An 18,382-nucleotide genomic window follows, 5' to 3' on the forward strand; every position below is an offset into this window, starting at 1 on the left:
CATCAACCACACAGGTGTCCTAGTCAGAAATGTCGTTGAAATTCTCCATCTGTTTCCCCCTTCAAAATCAACCAACTTTTAAGTTTGTCCGCTCTCCCTTATTTCTCAAACCTGGCCACTTTTTCTTTATTCCCACTCAGCCTTCACCATTCAACCTGCTGTTCCCTCTCCCCAGGCACTGCATCGACCTCCTCACTAACTTCCTGTCTCCAGCCTTGCTCCACTTCCACCCCTTCCACAGCCCAGCCAGGGAATATTTCTAAAACATCTGATCTCTCACTTCCCTGCTTATAATCGTTCTGTGGCTTGGTCCTTAGGGAATATTTCAAACTCCTTCAAATGATTCACAAGGCCCTGTACTCGCTTCCCTCCCAATTTTGTTTTTCTCTACTGTCCCCACTCCCAGCCTAAGCTCCAGCCTCAACAAACTTATTTTTAACTTCACTGACATCCCTTTTCTCTTCTGCTTGGAACTATCTTTCCATCTTTTGTTTTTTGGCCAGATAATACACATTGCAAATTAGGCACCATTTCCTCCAGGAAGCCTTCCCTGACCCCACCCCATATCCAGGTAACAGACCTCTCATATGAGTTCCCAGGTCACCCTAGAACTGACCCCATCATGGCACTTATCACTCTCTTAGGAAGGAAACTGGAAGCTCCATAAGTATTGTCTACTGTTGTACGTGACACATCTAGCAAAGCGCCAGGCACAAAGTAGGGCTCAATAAATATTCATTGAATGAATGAATGAATGAATAGAGCCAAGTAGAGACACCAAATAGGCAATTGTATAGGGGAGATCAGGGAAAAGGAAGGGCTAAAGGGGAATTTGAGGCTTTTAGCTTTCAGACCACTAAATGGTGCTGCTGTTACAAGAAGGAGTAGAGAGGGAACAGTTTAGGAGGAAGATGATGAGTTTATTTTGGATATGTTGTTTGAAGTGTCTGTGGGACATCAAGGTGACACTATTTGGAAGGAAGTTTGTAATACAGGCCTGAGCTGCAGGAACAACTCAGGGGTAGAGATACTCATTTAGGAATTAGTTGTATTAGGTAATAGTGAAGCCAAAGGAATGGGAGTTTTCATTCAAGGTGCGGAGGGTATAAAGGAATTAGGACAAAATAAACAAAGAACTGGTATGTAAGTAACTGAATGAAATGAAATGAAATGAAATGAAATAGGAATCCAGGAGAGGAAATTGAGGAAGAGTAGCCAGGGTAAGATGTTAAAAAGAGGGAGAGAACAACAGCAGGGAAACCAAAGGAGGCAAGAATTTGAAAAAGGAAGGGCTGGTAGAAAAAAAAAAACTGCAGAGATGTTCAGCTGGGATGGTTTCTCAGTCTCAGCACTACTGACATTGTAGACTAGATAATGCTTTGTTGGAGGTGGGGGGCATCCTATGCCTTGTAGGATGTTGAGTACATCCTTCACCTCTACCCCTTAGATGACAGTAGCACCCTTCTCTCCAGTTGTGACAACCAAAAACATCAAATGCTCCTGACATGACACAATGGACACTCAATAAATGGTAATGAAATGAATAAATTTAGCCAGAGACCACACGGGCTGGTGGTAATGTCATTGGTAGGCCTGGATTATCTGCATTGCTTGTCAGAATCAACTAAATGAAATAAAGACCTGGCTCATTTCAGACACATACACTCTTTGTCAGTGCAACATGGAACCCCTTTTTCTCCTCACTCTTGAGTGTATAGCAATTCAGTTTTCTACGATTTCAAATTTTCAAATTAATTTTAGTTATTTTTTAAAGTGAGAAGTCTGAAATCACTGGCTACATTTATGACAAAATGTAAACGTTTGTACTAGTGGTGAAAAGAAAATCAAGAATTGGTAACTGGGATAGATAGATTAGAGATAGATATATAGATCTGTTTATGGGAGAGAGTCCTGGCTAAGGTTTTGCCACATCTCAAAATATATTGAAATACATCAAGAATTATTAAATTCTTAAGGCCAAAGGAATTTAAATTTACTTTAGGTTTAAAAAATCATTTAGGAATTAGGGAATAAATATGTAGCCAAATCAAATAAACATCTTGTACATAAACTTCATATATATTGGAAATGTAGAATGTTATTGACTTATGCAAGTGCGATATATAACAAGTATTTTTCTTGATAGAACACATTTAGAAAATAACACGTCACAATTGCAAACTTCTCTTTATATTAAAAAAAATTGACTTACATCCTGGAAATATTGGGCAGATTTGAAAATGCATGACTGGGAATGGTTTTCAGATGAGTCTCTATAAACTTCCTATGAAAATAACAGTTACACAATTAGAGTTTAAATCATTAGACTTTTCTAGTAACCCACCTTAATTATACAGAACACATTATTAGAAGCATGACAATCCTTACAATGTATACTTTATCATACATAAGCAAGAAAACAATTTTTCCCCCAACAAAACAAGAATTGAGAGTGAGAATCAAATGCAGACAATAAATCTTCAAACTTTGCCTTTGAATTATCAGTGAACTAGTATGCCTTGTATAACATCATATTTAATTTGTTAATGGAAGGGCAACATAATATATTCATAAGTTTATTAGGACTACTGAATTCACGGTCAATGGAAATATCTTGAAATGCCACCAGAGTATGTATTAAGAGGATTAAATGCACTTGATATATCTTAAAGATTAAATATAGTGGTATGATTATAATCTTTTTGCCCAAGCAAAGGTCTCTTCAACCATTACCTTGATCTTATCGTCAACTTGCTGCAATTTGGAAATAAATGACTGACAAGGAGCTAATTCTTCTCGGGATCATGATGTCTTTGTTGCATATGCAACCAAAAGGTTGTGCCTTTTCTTCCAGTTTGCTTTTTTGTTACTTTTCAGAAGGCGGAGAGTGGTTTCCTTACTCAATGAGACCTCTTTATGCATTCCAGTATGTCTCCACCTTGATCCTCCATTTTTTATTGTCTTTCTTTGTTATAGCAACTGCTTGAATAGAATTCTGTATGGAGAAAGGTGTACTTACTGTTCTAAGCTGGCTTTGCAAAAAGCCAATGCCTCACCGTGCTATCCTCTTCTCCGCGGGTCTGTTTTTACCATTTAAATGTTGGTAATTACACATTGTTCATTTGCTACCTTTTTAAAAGACATCATACTGAGATTGTGTATTTTTCCTTCTAGGCTACAGGGTTTTTTCTCTGTAATCTATTTCCTTGATCTATGTACTCTTTGAACTACTAATTTTTGCAGTGATTGAAATATATTTAGAATTTCTGGTTTCTGGTTCTGCATGACTGGAGCCTGGAAGTCACCCCTCCCTCCTAACAGTAAGCAAAAAGTTGAACAGACTGAAAAATCAACAGCTCTTCTTGGATCTGTGGGACAGGGGAAGACATAGGGCAAACCACTGTCCCCAGGACTGGAGAGACAGGTAAATACAAGGAGTCCCTACTTCCCAGAGCAGAGACTCATGAGCAAAAACTATAAGGGGGAACCAGTGCCAGGGTAGGGTAGGAAAACCTGAGCTGTGATTGACCAATTGCCAGAGGTGCAGTGCAGACAACTGAGAGTTGGAAATTCTAGGAGAACCTAGTCACAGGCGACCTCCACAATTTTGTGAGATTTACCTCCAGGAGTTCCACAAGATTCTAAGAGTAAACACTAGGGAAAAATCCCTTTGTGCTTCTGTCACAGGGACGGGAAAAGGAACCATCTGGAAATACAGTTGACCCTTTAACAATGGAGGGGTTAGTTAGGGGCACCAATGCCCACACAGTCGGAAATCCACGTATAACTTTATAGTTGGCCTTCAGTATCTGCAGTTCTGCACCTGCAGATTCAACCAACCACTGCTGGATCAAGTAGTATTGTAGTATTTACTACTGAAGAAAATCCACGAATGAGTGGACCCATGCAGTTCAAAGCCATGTTGTTCAAGGGCCAACTGTACATCAGAGCACTCTGTTTTTTTTAACAAGGCCTACCCTCAGGGGAAACTAGTTATCCAGACCCTGTGGAAGGGAAATACACAACTCCAGCTCACTCTAGCCATTCTGTCCTACCTAGGGGGGAGAGAAAAAAACTGAGAAACACTTGTGAAGTTCACATTCCAGAGGCATAGGCTCACTAAAATACCTAATCACAGGAATATAGAACACTACCGCTCCCCTGACATCTTATCACCACGTTACTAAGACCTATTTATAGCCATTCCTTTTACCCAGTACATCATGTCTGTCTATCAAGAAATACATCTGTAACTTACCTAATCAAAGCCTCAGTAAAACCAAATTAATTTATAAAAGGGGGCAGAGGGAGGCAACCTGAATGATAAAAGGGTAGATTGTCAGCCCTTTGCAACACTGGTGATTCAGCATAAAGTGCAATATGCCTTCATATGTTTCCAGAAATTCAGGTCCCATAGATTACCTGTACTCCCTCACAGGTCTCCCACTTACATTCCCTTAATTGGATTGATTAAAAGCCTGTTGGTCCAGATCCAAGTTTCTGAAGTTAAAAAGAAATGAGAATAACAAGTCGTTGGGACTAAAATCTCCCAGTAAAATTGGGCCATGCCTAAGAAAAACAAAGGATAAGGTACACACCTGTTGGGTATCACCCGAAGAGACTTACTTAAGCTCACAGATAGTCTTACTTATAGAGCATGTCCTAAGGCATGGATATTGAGGGCATATTTATCTAAGATTTTGCACGCTGCTTGTGGGTAATGCGGATTTAATTTGTAACTTTCATTGGCTAAAAATTTGGGGGTTTATTCTGTCTTTAAAAGTAAAGAAACGATACTTAATTTAAAAGAAAATTAGAGTAACAATGGTTTCAGAGAAGTTTGACTTGGAACAGAAATAACATCTAAATGCAATTTAATAGCCTTTGGTTAAAGTTTCAAATAATGTTTATATCATTTTCCAATATATGAATTTCTGAAATTTGTAATACACGTTTCTTGGATTCTCTCTTTCTCTTTCACACACGTAAACACATACACACTTTAAGTCAGAACAAAGATCTTTTACCTACTACTGAGTTGGTTGTAGTTGATGGAGTTCAGGACACACTATCCCAAAACATATTGTGTTGGCATACTGAATACTTTAAGCTGGAGGAATCTGAGAAGCAGAGGTGTAGGAAGGATTCTCTGACTCCCCTTCACACTCTGAAGCAAGCCCTAAGACCCTCATGTGAGAGGTGCCCTCCCCGGAGGAAAGGAGCAGCCTTATCACAGAAGACAGAGGGATGCCGAGGGGATTCTGAATGAACAGACCTTGCAAATTTCCCCTAGTTTACTATTCTCAGTTCATACCCCTTTGTCCTATCACATTTTCCCACCACTTTCCTATCTTCATTAAACCTAGCATAAGAATGCTCAAGTTTAATCACTTCTTCAAGTCTTCATTTCTTCATAAATGCTCCCATGTCATGTAAAACTTGCATTAAATATATTTGTATGCTTTTCTCTTGCCACTCTGTGTTTGGTTACAAAGCCCTAGCTGAGAACCTAGAGGAGTAGAAGGGAAATTTTTTTTTTTCCTCACCTACATGCAGAACGTGTTTTAAAAGACAATCATTTTTGAAATGCTAACATTTTGCTTGATTGCACAAACAAGATATTCTTCTCAGCCAGATTTCTCATCAAAGAAAGCCACCCATATAAATGCATGGATAAGAATTACGTATCTCAGTACAGCTGTCTTACTAATGATACAATATGCACAATATTCTTTCCATTGTCTATATTTTCAAAAGCAGAACTTTATTCAAAGTTTTTTTTTTTTTTTTTTTTTGCTTTACGCGGGCATCTCACTGTTGTGGTCTCTCCTGTTGCGGAGCGCAGGCTCAGCAGCCATGGCTCACGGGCCCAGCTGCTCCGCGGCATGTGGGATCTTCCCAGACCGGGGCACGAACCCATGTCCCCTGCATCGGCAGGCGGACTCTCAACCACTGCGCCACCAGGGAAGCCTGTGATTACTGCTTTAAAAGCAGATGGGAGAGGAAAGAAAGCAAATGATTGTAATTATTTGGCCAAAATGTTTTATTTTACTTTCAGAATACATTTTGAATATTTTTGGAAGAGAAAAATACATATCTAAGAGTATATTCTTTTGATAAATACATTAGAAAAGCTTCAAGGTGTTATACTATTATCCAAAGGATTAGCATCAAAATAATGTTTATTTCGTATGAAAATACACCAGGTACAGAAGAGACTCTGCTTTTTTATTTTTATTTTTTTGATGGTTCAAAATAAGAAGGCAATGATTATTCTCTCTAAAATAGAATGAAAAAACTCAGAAGGCTTACTTTATACAAATAGTATCGGTATTTACTATTAATGACTAAGGCATCACATATAAGTCATTGGGGAAAAAAGTTTACAGCTATAGTTTTGTATCCTAAGTGGACTATGTACATTTAATAGTTAAACAGGTTGGCTTTAAGATATGGAAATTACAAGAGAGAATAAATATTTAAGCTGCTGATGTAATTTAATTTGTTTTTCTAAGACTTATTTAACCAAGAAGTATCAGTGAGAATATGACTTAGAGTCAAATGTTTCCTTTGGGCTTTGAGCAGGCAAGATTTATATTTCTCAAATATCTGCATTTGGAAGCTGCAGTGCAGAAATCGAAATGCATGTGAGATGCCACTGATTGACTTACAGATTTTGCCGAATAGGATCCAGTTTTAAGTACCGTCTTTGTTCTTGCAGTAGCGATGGAAGAGGGAAATCTGATTAATGCTACTAAAGAGAGCAGATAGTTCTCTATGTTCCAAAAAGAACAGTTAGCGCAATTAAATTTTTCACAGTAATCTTGCATGATAGTAGGCTCATTTCACTGAAATTTTATCAACATTCCAGCGTCTTGTATTTTACAAGGTTTCTGGACTCATAATACATAGTTTGTGTGTCAGTGTGTACATGTGGGTGAGGTTTTAATTAAGCAATGCTTCAGGTTTTCCATTACAGCCTTTACTTGATAAAGAATGTGGAGTATGAGCAGATGAGCCAGACTGAATCTCATGAGTTGAGAATCCCTGCTGATCTTCTTTGCCATGGCTGAGCTTGTGTTGTCCAGAAACACCAAACTTTTCACTTGTGTGTCACATTTTTGGTCTCTTGGCAATCAGGCTGAGAATATTTTATTTTTTTATAAATTTATTTATTTATTTTTGGCTGCGTTGGGTCCTCATTCCTGTGTGCGGGCTTTTCTCTAGTTGCTGTGAGCGTGGGCTACTCTTCGTTGCGGTGCGCGGGCTTCTCACTGCAGTGGCTTCTCTTGTTGTGGCTCATGGGCTCTAGAGCACAGGCTCAGTAGCTGTGGCGCACGGGCTTAGTTGCTCCAGGGCGTGTGGAATCTTCCTGGACCAGGGCTTGAACCCATGTCTCCTGCATTGGCAGGTAGATTCTTAGCCACCGTGCCACCAGGGAAGCCCAGGCTGAGAATATTTTGTGATTCTGCACCAAGCTTGTTTGTTTAATATTGTCATCGGCATTTCTTTGTTTTTTTTTTTTTTTTTGGCATCCTAACCACTGGACCGCCTTGTCATCTGCATTTCAAGGGCTCCTTTTTATTTATTTTTTTAGTTAAAAAAAATTTTAGGAGAAAGTATTTTTTATTCAGAATTACATTAATTCTATTTTTAACAGCTTTGTGGAGGTTAATTGACATACAAAAAACTATACATAATTAATGTATACAATGTGATGAGTTTGGCCATATGCACCCATATGGGTTTCATGCACCCATGAAACCACAATAAAGGGAATAGACATATCTATCGCCTCCAAAAGTTTCCTGTGTCCCCTTTTCTTTGTTTGTTTTTTCTTGGTTTTCGCGTGTGTGTTAAGAACATTTAACATGAGATCTACCTGCTAAACAAATCTTTAGTGAACAATACATTATTGTTAACTACAGGCACTGTGTTGACTAGCAGATCTGTAAAACCTCCTTTTTATTAAATACCTGTTTCAATCAACTGATAATTCATTTAGATGTGCCAAGTGTGACCATAAAAAGTACTGGCAGTAGAAGAAGAGAGAATTGGTGCAAATAATCCAGATACTTATATATTGTGAAGTTGTACCCTATAAACCGGACAATATTAAATATGACATTTATTGTTTTCCCATTGTTTCTACTTGGCTGAGAAAAAAATTCTCATTGGTGAATTTGTTTTACCACTGTGCCAATTTTTCTTTTTTTTCTAACTCTGTGGTGAGTTGTGAGAGAGTGCAGCAAGCACAGGGATTAATATCAGGGATGTAGACCCAGAAGAATCACACAAATAGTTGGCACTCTTTACATAGAGGCCGTATGTTTAAGTATGAACAAATTTTAATCTGTACTAAGTTGTGTTTTCTGGTTTTGGTGGTAGAGTGGGATTTCAGTCAGGGCTGCTGTTGAATTATTTACAAACAGTACAAAAATACCAGGTGATGCCTGAAGCGCAAGGTGTGAAACTGCAATACCCAGATTCCAGAGGCGCCTATGAGTCATCATTTTGGGACAGACAGTTTCCGTTTGGGCTTTAATTTTTGTGATCCGAGACTTAGAAACCCAAGCAATGTCCTGACAGATCTGGCTTATGGAAATTGTCCAGCTTACGTCATCTGGGAGAGAGTTTTCTATTTATGATGCTTGGTTTCCAGATTGAAAAATACATATTTAATTTAGTTTTATTTCATTTGGGATACTTATTGTATTGAAATTTTTTCACAAGTATAATTTGTGTCCAGTAAGATGCACAAATCTTAAATGTCTACTTAGCTACTTAAGGGTATACCAGTGTGTCAATGAAAAAATTAATCAATAGTCAGTCTAGGAATGAAATGGAAATTTTTATTTGAGCCAGTCTAAGAATTATAACCCAGGACACAGTCTCTCAGAGAGCTTTGAGAACTGCTCTGAAGAGGTAAAGGGGAAGGCCAGTATACATTGGATCTTGGTGAATGGGGTATATACAATCAAACACACATCTCAGTAGAAATTTGCTGCTAGTCACAAGGAACAGACGTCTTAGTTAATGGTTTAGTGCTTTTCTAAGTATGGGAAGATGCAAGAATCCAGGTTTATAAAAACTTTCCCCTGAAAATATCTATCTGAAGGTCTGTTCTGCCAGTTTTCCCAAAGCACAGAGTGCCTCTTCCTGATCTTCGCCATGAATTCCTTTCAAGGTGTATTGCAGGTCAGCGACTGCAGTGGCTAATGTGTAGGCCTGGATAGTGGACAACATTCTTTCTTTCTTTATTTTTATTATTATTATTTTTTGCGGTACTTGGGCCTCTCACTGTTGTGGCCTCTCCCGTTGCGGAGCACAGGCTCCGGACACGCAGGCTCAGCGGCCATGGCTCGCGGGCCCAGCCGCTCCGCGGCACGTGGGATCCTCCCGGACCGGGGCACGAACCCGGTCCCCTGCATCAGCAGGCGGACTCTCAACCACTGTGCCACCAGGGAAGCCCAACATTCTCTATTTTATAATCCCTTCCCTTTCGGTCTTAATTTCAACCAAGGTTTGGGAGGCATTTCATGAGCAATTTGTCCCACGGTGCTAGGAATGCTCACCCCCAGGTCAGGTGAGGACTTCGTTGATAGGCCGTTCAGTGTGCTGTTACTGAAGTAGGCCCTGTTAACAGTAGCCAAAATCCTCTGGACTACCTGTCTGTCGGGGTCCAGGAAATGGTTCCCTCTTGTTGCTGCTTCTCATAACTAGAGTTACACTATTACAGCAATTGATCTTAGAATTATAAATTTGATCAATTAGGTTTCAAGGTGCCTAATCATCATTAATTTTATCTGAGCCTCAGTCACACATTTGGTAATATAAGAAACAATAATCTTGTACAATTAGGCAGAATACAAGTAATATGACTAGTAATATTAGTAGGTCATCCGTTAAGTATTTAAGCTAAGAACTTCCACTGGGTGTGGGCCAGTATCTCCCCAGGTCATGTGAATAGTCTGTTCCACACCAATCGCTATCTTTAAGGGAAATGATACACTGGCAATGTACATACAGTTCACCAGAGATGTCTGCACGTACAGGGGAGTAGTGAGTCATTGTGACTCCTTCTAGGATTGAGAAAGGAATGTTATCTTCCGAGGAGTTACATGGCTGGCGCCAGAAGGAGAAAATTGATCTTTAGGGTTGAGCAGTTATTTCTGCTGTTGGGGAGGTCTGGTTAACATATAATGTAGACACACAATGTGCACTAGACGGGAGGGAGGAGGCCAAAGGGCAGAGAAAAATTTTATGTTTAAATTTTTCTTGTCTTACCTTAAAATATGAATTTTTATTTCATCCAGTATAGGTAGGTATACTTATACTTTACATATATGAACACATACATCCATGTGACGAGGACCTAGATCAAAATATAGAATATCTCCATCATCTGAGAAAGTTCCCTTGTGCCCCTTTCCAGTCAGTAACCCCGTCCCTCTCAGATTGCTCTTTTTGTTAACTTCACATAAATGTAATCATACATTAGCCACCCTTTTCTGTCTGGCTTCTTTTGTTCAACATAATGGTTTTGAGATTCGTCCATGTTGTTGCCTGTTCTTTTTTATTGCTAACTATGAATACACATCATTTGTTTATTCATTCTATAATTGATATTTTTCCAATTGGGGTTATTATGTTTAAAGCTTCTATGAACATCCATGTGCAAATTTTTTATGGGCATATACAATCACTGCTCTTAGGTAAATACCTAGGAGTGGGATTTATGAATCATAGGTAAATATATACTTAATTATAACAAAAACTGCTGGTTTCCAAAGTGACTGTACCATGTTCCCTCTTACCAGTGAAGGATGGGAGTTCCAGTTAACTCTGCATCCTCACCAACACCTGGTATTATCTGTCTTTTAAATTTTAGCCAGACTGGTAGATGTGTATGTAAATACCAATTGGTATTTACCAATACCACATGATTGGTATTTTTAACTGCTAAAGGATTTGGAGATATGCACAGTCATGTAAAAAAGTATATTTGTAAACCCAAGTGTGAAGGTTAATTTTGTGTGTCAACTTAACAGGGCCATAGAGTGCCCAGATATTTGGTTAAACATTATTCTGGTTGTGTCTGTGAGGGTATTTCTGGATGAGGTAAACATTTGAATGAGTAGGCTGAGTAAAGTAGATTTCCCTCCCCATTGTGGATGGACCTCATCCAATTCACTGAAGGCTTGAATAGAAAAAAAAGGCTGTGTAAGAGAGAAAATTCTTTCTCTCTGCCTGCCTATCTTCCAGCTGGGACACTGGTCTTTTCCTGCCTTTGGACTCGGACTTAACTGGAACTTACGTAGAGTCTCTCCTGATTCTCAGGTCTTTGGACTCAGACTGGAAATATACTGTCAGCTCTCTTGTGTTTCCAGCTTTCCAACTGCAGGTCTCAGACATCTCAGCCTCCATTACCATGTGAGCCAATGCCTTATTGTAAAAAATCCTTCTCCCTCTGCCTATGTCTCTGTATATAGAATATATATGTACGTATTCTGTTTCTTTGGAAAATCCAGACTAGTACAACAAGGATGTAAATTGAAAATGATAAATATCTACATAGCTCTGAGCCAGGCACTATGAAAGTACATTACATTTATTACTTCATAACCATAACAGCCGTGAGAGATATGTAATATTATTATCCCCATTTTACAGATGATGATCTGAGATACAGGAAGGTTAAATAACTTGCTAAAAGCCACACAGTTGTTCAGTAGGAGAGCAGGGTTTTAATCACAGGCAAAAAGACATCAGATTCTTCAGTATACACTACTGCTGTTCTGCAAAGTATGAAATGTAGATGATAATAATAATACCTACCTCATAGGATTGCCATGAAGATTTAACAGATTATTGTTAGAAGCACCTAGAACAATGTCTGGTACATAGTGGTTGAACATTAGATGAATTGTTTTTTTTTAAAGAAATAAAAACATACAAATCTGTTTGCCAATGTATTAATCGATGATGAGAAATAAAACTGTCACATGGACCAGAGTAGTCATGATGCCAAGCCCATGTTTTCTTGTGAGCAGACTATTGTAGGGAACCAAGACAGATTCAGAAGGTTGCTTGTAGAGCATGAAATCCATCAAAAGAAGGAGAGGAACTCACTTTTTTAATGCTCTCAGGCTACGAGAGCCTAACATCACCACTTCTTACAAGGAATGACCTTGCCTGTGGGATCACAGCACTTTGCATTCACTGGTTTAAGTTTCATTTGTCTTGGACATTGACTAGACAGGAACTTCCACAATTCTCATGTGTGACTACACTTTCTCTCTGCGTTTATGGCTGATCAATTCTCTGCCAGATGGATATTTTCTTTAACTAGATTGCATGAGGTTGTTGTATTTCCTTTAAGAGATTTTATATATCTCTATTATGATCCATTATGTGTTACTTTAAAAATTTCCTCTATTTCGTTTGTTTTTAATTTACGAGGGAGCATTACAGTGCAGCCTCAATATTATTGGGAATATTTTATTACAGAGCCTTGGACTACTGTTTACTTTGTGTGGTAGTCTTACTTGGTATGTAAATAAAAGAAAAAATGTAAATGGTTCCCTTTAACATTTCCTCAACCCTCATGGAGCATTTTAGGCTTTGAGGAGCACCGTTTAAAACCTATATATTTGTCTAAACCTTGTTATTTTATGGATGAATAATATGAGGAAAGGTTGAGTGACTTAAGTTCATATAATAAAGTAATAGCAGTCCTGCAAGCCTTCCACTATAAAGTATACATACATATGGTGTTCTGAAACTACATAACCATAGGTTCTTTCCTTTGTTGTGAAGGTGTGACCCAGAGGCACTTCAGGAATCAACACATATTTAGTACTACACATATGTTGAGTGTTTACCATGTTCCAGGCACCACGCATGGTGAGGGGAACGCAATGATAAACGACTCAGATGGACATCCTGCCTTCATGAAGCTGAGACCAGTGGAGGAGCTAGACATTAAAAAAGCTATTTAATACAGTTAACTTACTAACTTATTATCATTGTGTTAATGCTATGAAGGAAGAGCCCAGATCTGTGCAAGTGCATAAGAAGTCCTCTCCAAAGAACTGATTTAAGCTGAAACCAGAAGACTATAATTTATAACAGAATCTGAAGGATTAAAAGTGTCAGTGAAAGAAGCAGGGTGATGGACTGGGAGTCAAGGCTTTTTGAACCTTAACCGAAGAAGGGTGATGATATTATCCACTCTTCTCACTTAGTTATTATGAGGAGAAATGAAAAGTGAATTATATATCACACAATCCTGAATGAATGTCAGGAATTATAATGCATGAGGTCTTATATAAAACGATGCCCATAAACATAGCTGGCCTCCAGTTTGTACTCCAGATAAAAGCACTTGGTGAGGGCTTCCCTGGTGGCGCAGTGGTTGAGAGTCCGCCTGCCGATGCAGGGGACACGGGTTCGTGCCCCGGTCCGCGAGGATCCCACGTGCCGCGGAGCGGCTGGGCCCGTGGGCCATGGCCGCTGAGTCTGTGCGTCCGGAGCCTGTGCTCTGCGGCGGGAGAGGCCACAACAGTGAGAGGCCCAAGTACCGCAAAAAAAAAAAAAAAAAAAAAAAAGCACTTGGTGAACACTTGCCATCTGTCCAGTGTTCGGAAAGTAGCTTTCCTTAAAAATGGCAATGCAGGCTTTGGTAGAGGGTAACATTAACATTTTTTTCTCGTAGTCATGTGCAAATTGGCAGTTCATTAAGTTCATCATCTCTCATTAAAATTTCAAAGTACTGTCAGTGAATTTTATCCAGGGATAAAAGACTATTGGCTTAGGAAACTTTCAAACCAGTCAGGACAAAGAGTGAAACATCAAAGAGTATGCATAGATTTATCATATATATATTCTATTCAGAAATGTTAAATACCAGGGTCAAATATTTTTGAAGGAGATGTGTGTGTATGTGTGTCTGTGTGTCTGTATGTTTTTGTTGTTGCTGTTGTTAGGGAGAAGAAAAATAATTTTATTTAACAAATGATCAAAAAGCAAGTTCTTCTCATTCCTAATTTGCATTTCAGGTGTTAATATTTTTGAATGAGTTAATTTTCTTTTCTGTGCTTGCGTCTTAAGTGTTATACACTGATTTCAAACCACAGTCTTCCTCCCTACCACTTCTGCTGCTCTTCATACATTTATGTAGATCCAAATTTCCATTTGGTATTGTTTTTTTTCCTGCCTAAAGAACTTCCTTTAACATGTTATTCTTCTTGTTGTTAGTGCAGGTCTGATAGCAATGACTTTACTCAACTTTTATCAGAAAAAGTCTTTATTTTGCTTTCAATATGGAAAGATATTTTCACTGGGCATAAAATTATAGGTTAACAGCTTTTTCTTTCTTTCAGTACTTAAAGATATCATTCTGTTGCATTCCAATCTGTGGAGTTTCTGACAAGAACTCTGTGTATTTATTTTTTTCTATGGCTGTTTTTAAGATATTCTCTTTATCACTGATTTTCAACAATTCGATTATGATGTGCCCTGGTGTAGCTTTCTTTCTGTTTCTTCTTCTTCTGCTTCATTAGAGCTTCTTGGACTTGTGGGCATAGAGTTGTTATCAGATTTGGAAAAGTTTGGGTCATTACTGCCTCAAAATTTTCTTTTGTTCCCTTTCTCTCTCATCTCCTTTTGGAACTCCAATTACATGTGTATTAAAGACTTGATTTTGTCATACAGGTCACTGATGCACTCTTCATTTTTTTAAATATCTTTTTTCCCCTCTGTACTCAATTTTGGATATTTTCTATTGCTAAGTCTTCAAAGTCTTAATATTTTTCACTTTGTAGTGTTTAATGCTATTAAGCCCATCCAGTTAATTTTTCATTTTATGTATTTTTAACCATAGAATTCCATTTGGGTCTTCTCCATATCTTCCATTTCTCTCATTATGGTCATGTTTTCTTTTCTTGAGTTTCTTTAGAAGACTTATAACAGAAAATTTGTGTCATTGTCTGTTAATTCCATCATCTCTGTCATTATGGGTCTGTTGTTATCAACTGATTTTCTCTTTTTTATGGATCATTTTTCCTGTCCTTTTTTTTTTTTTTTTTTGCAGTACGCGGGCCTCTCACTGTTGTGGCCTCTCCCGTTGCGGAGCACAGGCTCCGGACGCGCAGGCTCGGCGGCCATGGCTCACGGGCCCAGCCGCTCCGCGGCATGTGGGATCTTCCCGGACCAGGGCACGAACCCGTGTCCCCTGCATCGGCAGGCAGACTCTCAACCACTGAGCCACCAGGGAAGCCCCTCTTATCCTTTTTTATTTTTTAAAAAAAATTCCTATTGCTTACAGAGATAAGATAACGTGGAAACTGTTACTTAAGGGAAAAAAAGATTTACTGATGTCCACTGTGGTAGTAAAAAGATGGCCACAAATTTTCCTCCCCTTGAATTTGGGCTAGCCTTGGTTGCTTGACCAAAGAATATGGTAGAAGTAGTGTTCCTGCATTTTGTGGTTAGATTAGAAGATGTCTTGAAGCTTCTGCATGGGTGTCTTTGAATACCTAGAGGGCCCTGAACTGTCATGAAAGAAGTTTGACTACCCTGAAATGAAGAGTGTAGGAGCTCCAGTCACAGTCCCACCTGAGACCAGCATTCAGCCATCCCCACGAAGCAGCAGACATGTGAAGGAACATACCTTGGGCTCTCCAGCGACACCCATTTGTCACACAAATACCATTAAGTGAACTCTGATGATGCCATGAGAAAGATTCAGCTATATCTTATCCTACCCTGATTATAATTTAGATTATATAATTCCTGATTATAACTTAGATATAATAAAATGGTTGCTTTAAACCTCTAATTTTTTATTGCAATAATAGATAACTAAAATACCCAGTCAAATATTGTGCTATGAATTTTACGTGTATCACATATTGCTAAGAGTAGCCACATCTTATCATAATAAACCTCACCAAGCTGAGATAAATGTAATAGGATTGATTTAATAAGCACCTGCAGAATGACAGACGTTAAGCTTCACGTCCACTGTTCTCTTTCCCTCTATTATTTCTATCCTGGTTGCAAAGTTACTTGAAAACTTGGGTAATAACAGAGTTTAATAACCTGTAAAGAGGCAAACTAGAAATGATTCTTCTCCATGTAGCATTGTTAGTGTTTATTTTACCACCTGTGTTGTACAATGGGGGAGAGAGTTTTGCTGCCTTTTGACTGGGCTGGCCAATCTTAACTCTGCTAATAACTGTCTCTGTGACTTTAGGTGAATTTTAAACTCTCTGAGCCTCAATTTTTTTTCACGTGTGGAGAATAGTATCTCTTCTCATTAACCCACAGGGTTATAATGACCACCAGGTAAAACAAACTAACTGAAGTTAAATGAAAATTTTATGATTGTGATTATAATAGTATTAATAGGTATTATAATTAACAAGCATTTAACTTCTTATATCATAATATTTGCCCTCCCAATTATAGGGATAAAGAAGTGGTTTGAAGAGAACAGAGGTCTCTCATTTTCAAACTGAAATTGATTCTGAGTTAGGGAATAGGGAAAGGTAGAGGTTGATATTCAGAAATAACTCAAGGCCCCATGTGACCTAGGCTCACTGCAATGTCATTTGCAAAGAAATACTGTTAAGTCAGTAAAAGGAAGTCCTGTCTTTACTTGTGGGAGTTAGTTAGGGTTAAAGGGGAACCATTCTTTTTTCTTTATTTGAACTATAGCTGATTTACAATGTTGTGGCAATCTCTGCTGTACAGCACACTGACTCAGTGATACACACACACACACATATATATATAGACACTCTCTTTTTGATATTCTTTTCCATTATGGTTTATCCCAAGAGATTGGATATAGTTTCCTGTGCTATACAGTAGGACCTTGTTGTTTATCCATCCTAAATGTAATAGTTTGCATCTACCAGCCCCAAACTCCCAGTCCATCCCTCTCCCTCCCCCGCTCCCCTTTGGCAACTGCAAATCTGTTCTCTGTGTTTGTGAGTCGGTTTCTGTTTTGTAGATTGGTTCATTTGTGCCATATTTTAGATTCCAGATATAAGTGATATCATATGGTATTTGTCTTTCTCTTTCTGACTTAATTCACGTCATATGACAATCTCTAGTTGCATCCATGTTGCTGCAAATGGCATTATTTCATTCTTTTTAATGGCTGAGTAGTATTCCATTGTATATATGTACCACATCTTCTTTATCCATTCATCTGTTGATGAACATTTAGGTTGTTTCCATGTTTTGGCTTTTGGGTATAGGGTTGCTATGAGCATATGGGTACATGTATCTTTTTGAATTATAGTTTTGTCCATGTATATGCCCAGGAGTAGGACTGCTGGATCATATGGTAATTCTATTTTTAGTTTTACTGAGGAACCTCCATACTGTTCTCCATAGTGGCTGCACCAACTTACATTCCCACCAACAGTGCAGGAGGGTTCAAAGGGGAATCATTCTTTTTTTGTTTTAACATCTTTATTGGAGTATAATTGCTTTACAATGGTGTGTTAGTTTCTGCTTTATAACAAAGTGAATCAGCTATACCTATACATATGTCCCCATATCTCTTCCCTCTTGCATCTCCCTCCCTCCCAGCCTCCCTATCCCACCCCTCTAGGTGGTCACAAAGCACTGAGCTGATCTCCAAAGGGGAATCATTCTTAATCCTCACAACACATCTTTAAAAGCCCTTCCTCTGCTTCTCCCTTCTTTCAAACCCGCTCCTGATGAACCTCCAAAATTCTCTACAAAGTTTCTTCCTCCCTTCCTTTTTCTACTTCATTCCTTCCCCAAAGTATTGGGTTATACAAAGTGACCAAGCCTTACTGGTTATTTGTGCTTCATTTTTATTTTATTTTATTTAATTTATTAATTTATTTTGGCTGTATTGGGTCTTAGTGGCGGCACACGGGATCTTCATTGCAGCGTGCGGACTTCTTAGTTGTGGCATGCAGACTCTTAGCTGTGGCATGCTTGTGGGATCTAGTTCCCCGACCAGGGATCAAACCTGAGCCCCCTGCATTGGGAGTGTGGAGTCTTACCCACTGGACCACGAGGGAAGTCCTATCTGCCTCATTTGTAGATGCTATCTTACTCCACACATTTTCCTGATTTTGTTCCACAAATCATACAAGAAAATGGCTCACAAGGAGTTTTCCTTGGTGGGGAAGGAGGGAGGCAGAAGCTAGTAAATATTGTCCTCACTGCAAACAATTTTATTTAAAAAATAACATTAAGATGCTTTCTTACCACAGTTTAAAAATCAATTACTTTTTTATAAGGCTACAAACACTCAGTTCTCCATATCATGAGACTCTCTTGGGGTAAGTTTTCTAATAGCCATTTTATGAAATCATTTCAACTGGATGAT

At 38.6% G+C, this 18,382-nt stretch overlaps 1 protein-coding gene across 1 annotated transcript in view; it reads right to left on the reverse strand.

Annotated features, from left to right (window-relative positions):
* TSHR (thyroid stimulating hormone receptor) overlaps positions 1–18,382 on the reverse strand; it is a 163,474-nt gene that overhangs the window by 69,567 nt on the left and 75,525 nt on the right. The window contains exon 3 of the mRNA XM_060003364.1: positions 2,213–2,284. Coding sequence (XP_059859347.1) covers positions 2,213–2,284 — 72 coding nt within the window. The remainder of the gene's footprint in view (positions 1–2,212; positions 2,285–18,382) is intronic.

Source organism: Delphinus delphis, chromosome 2 (genome assembly GCF_949987515.2).
Source record: "Delphinus delphis chromosome 2, mDelDel1.2, whole genome shotgun sequence".
NCBI lineage: Eukaryota > Metazoa > Chordata > Mammalia > Artiodactyla > Delphinidae > Delphinus > Delphinus delphis.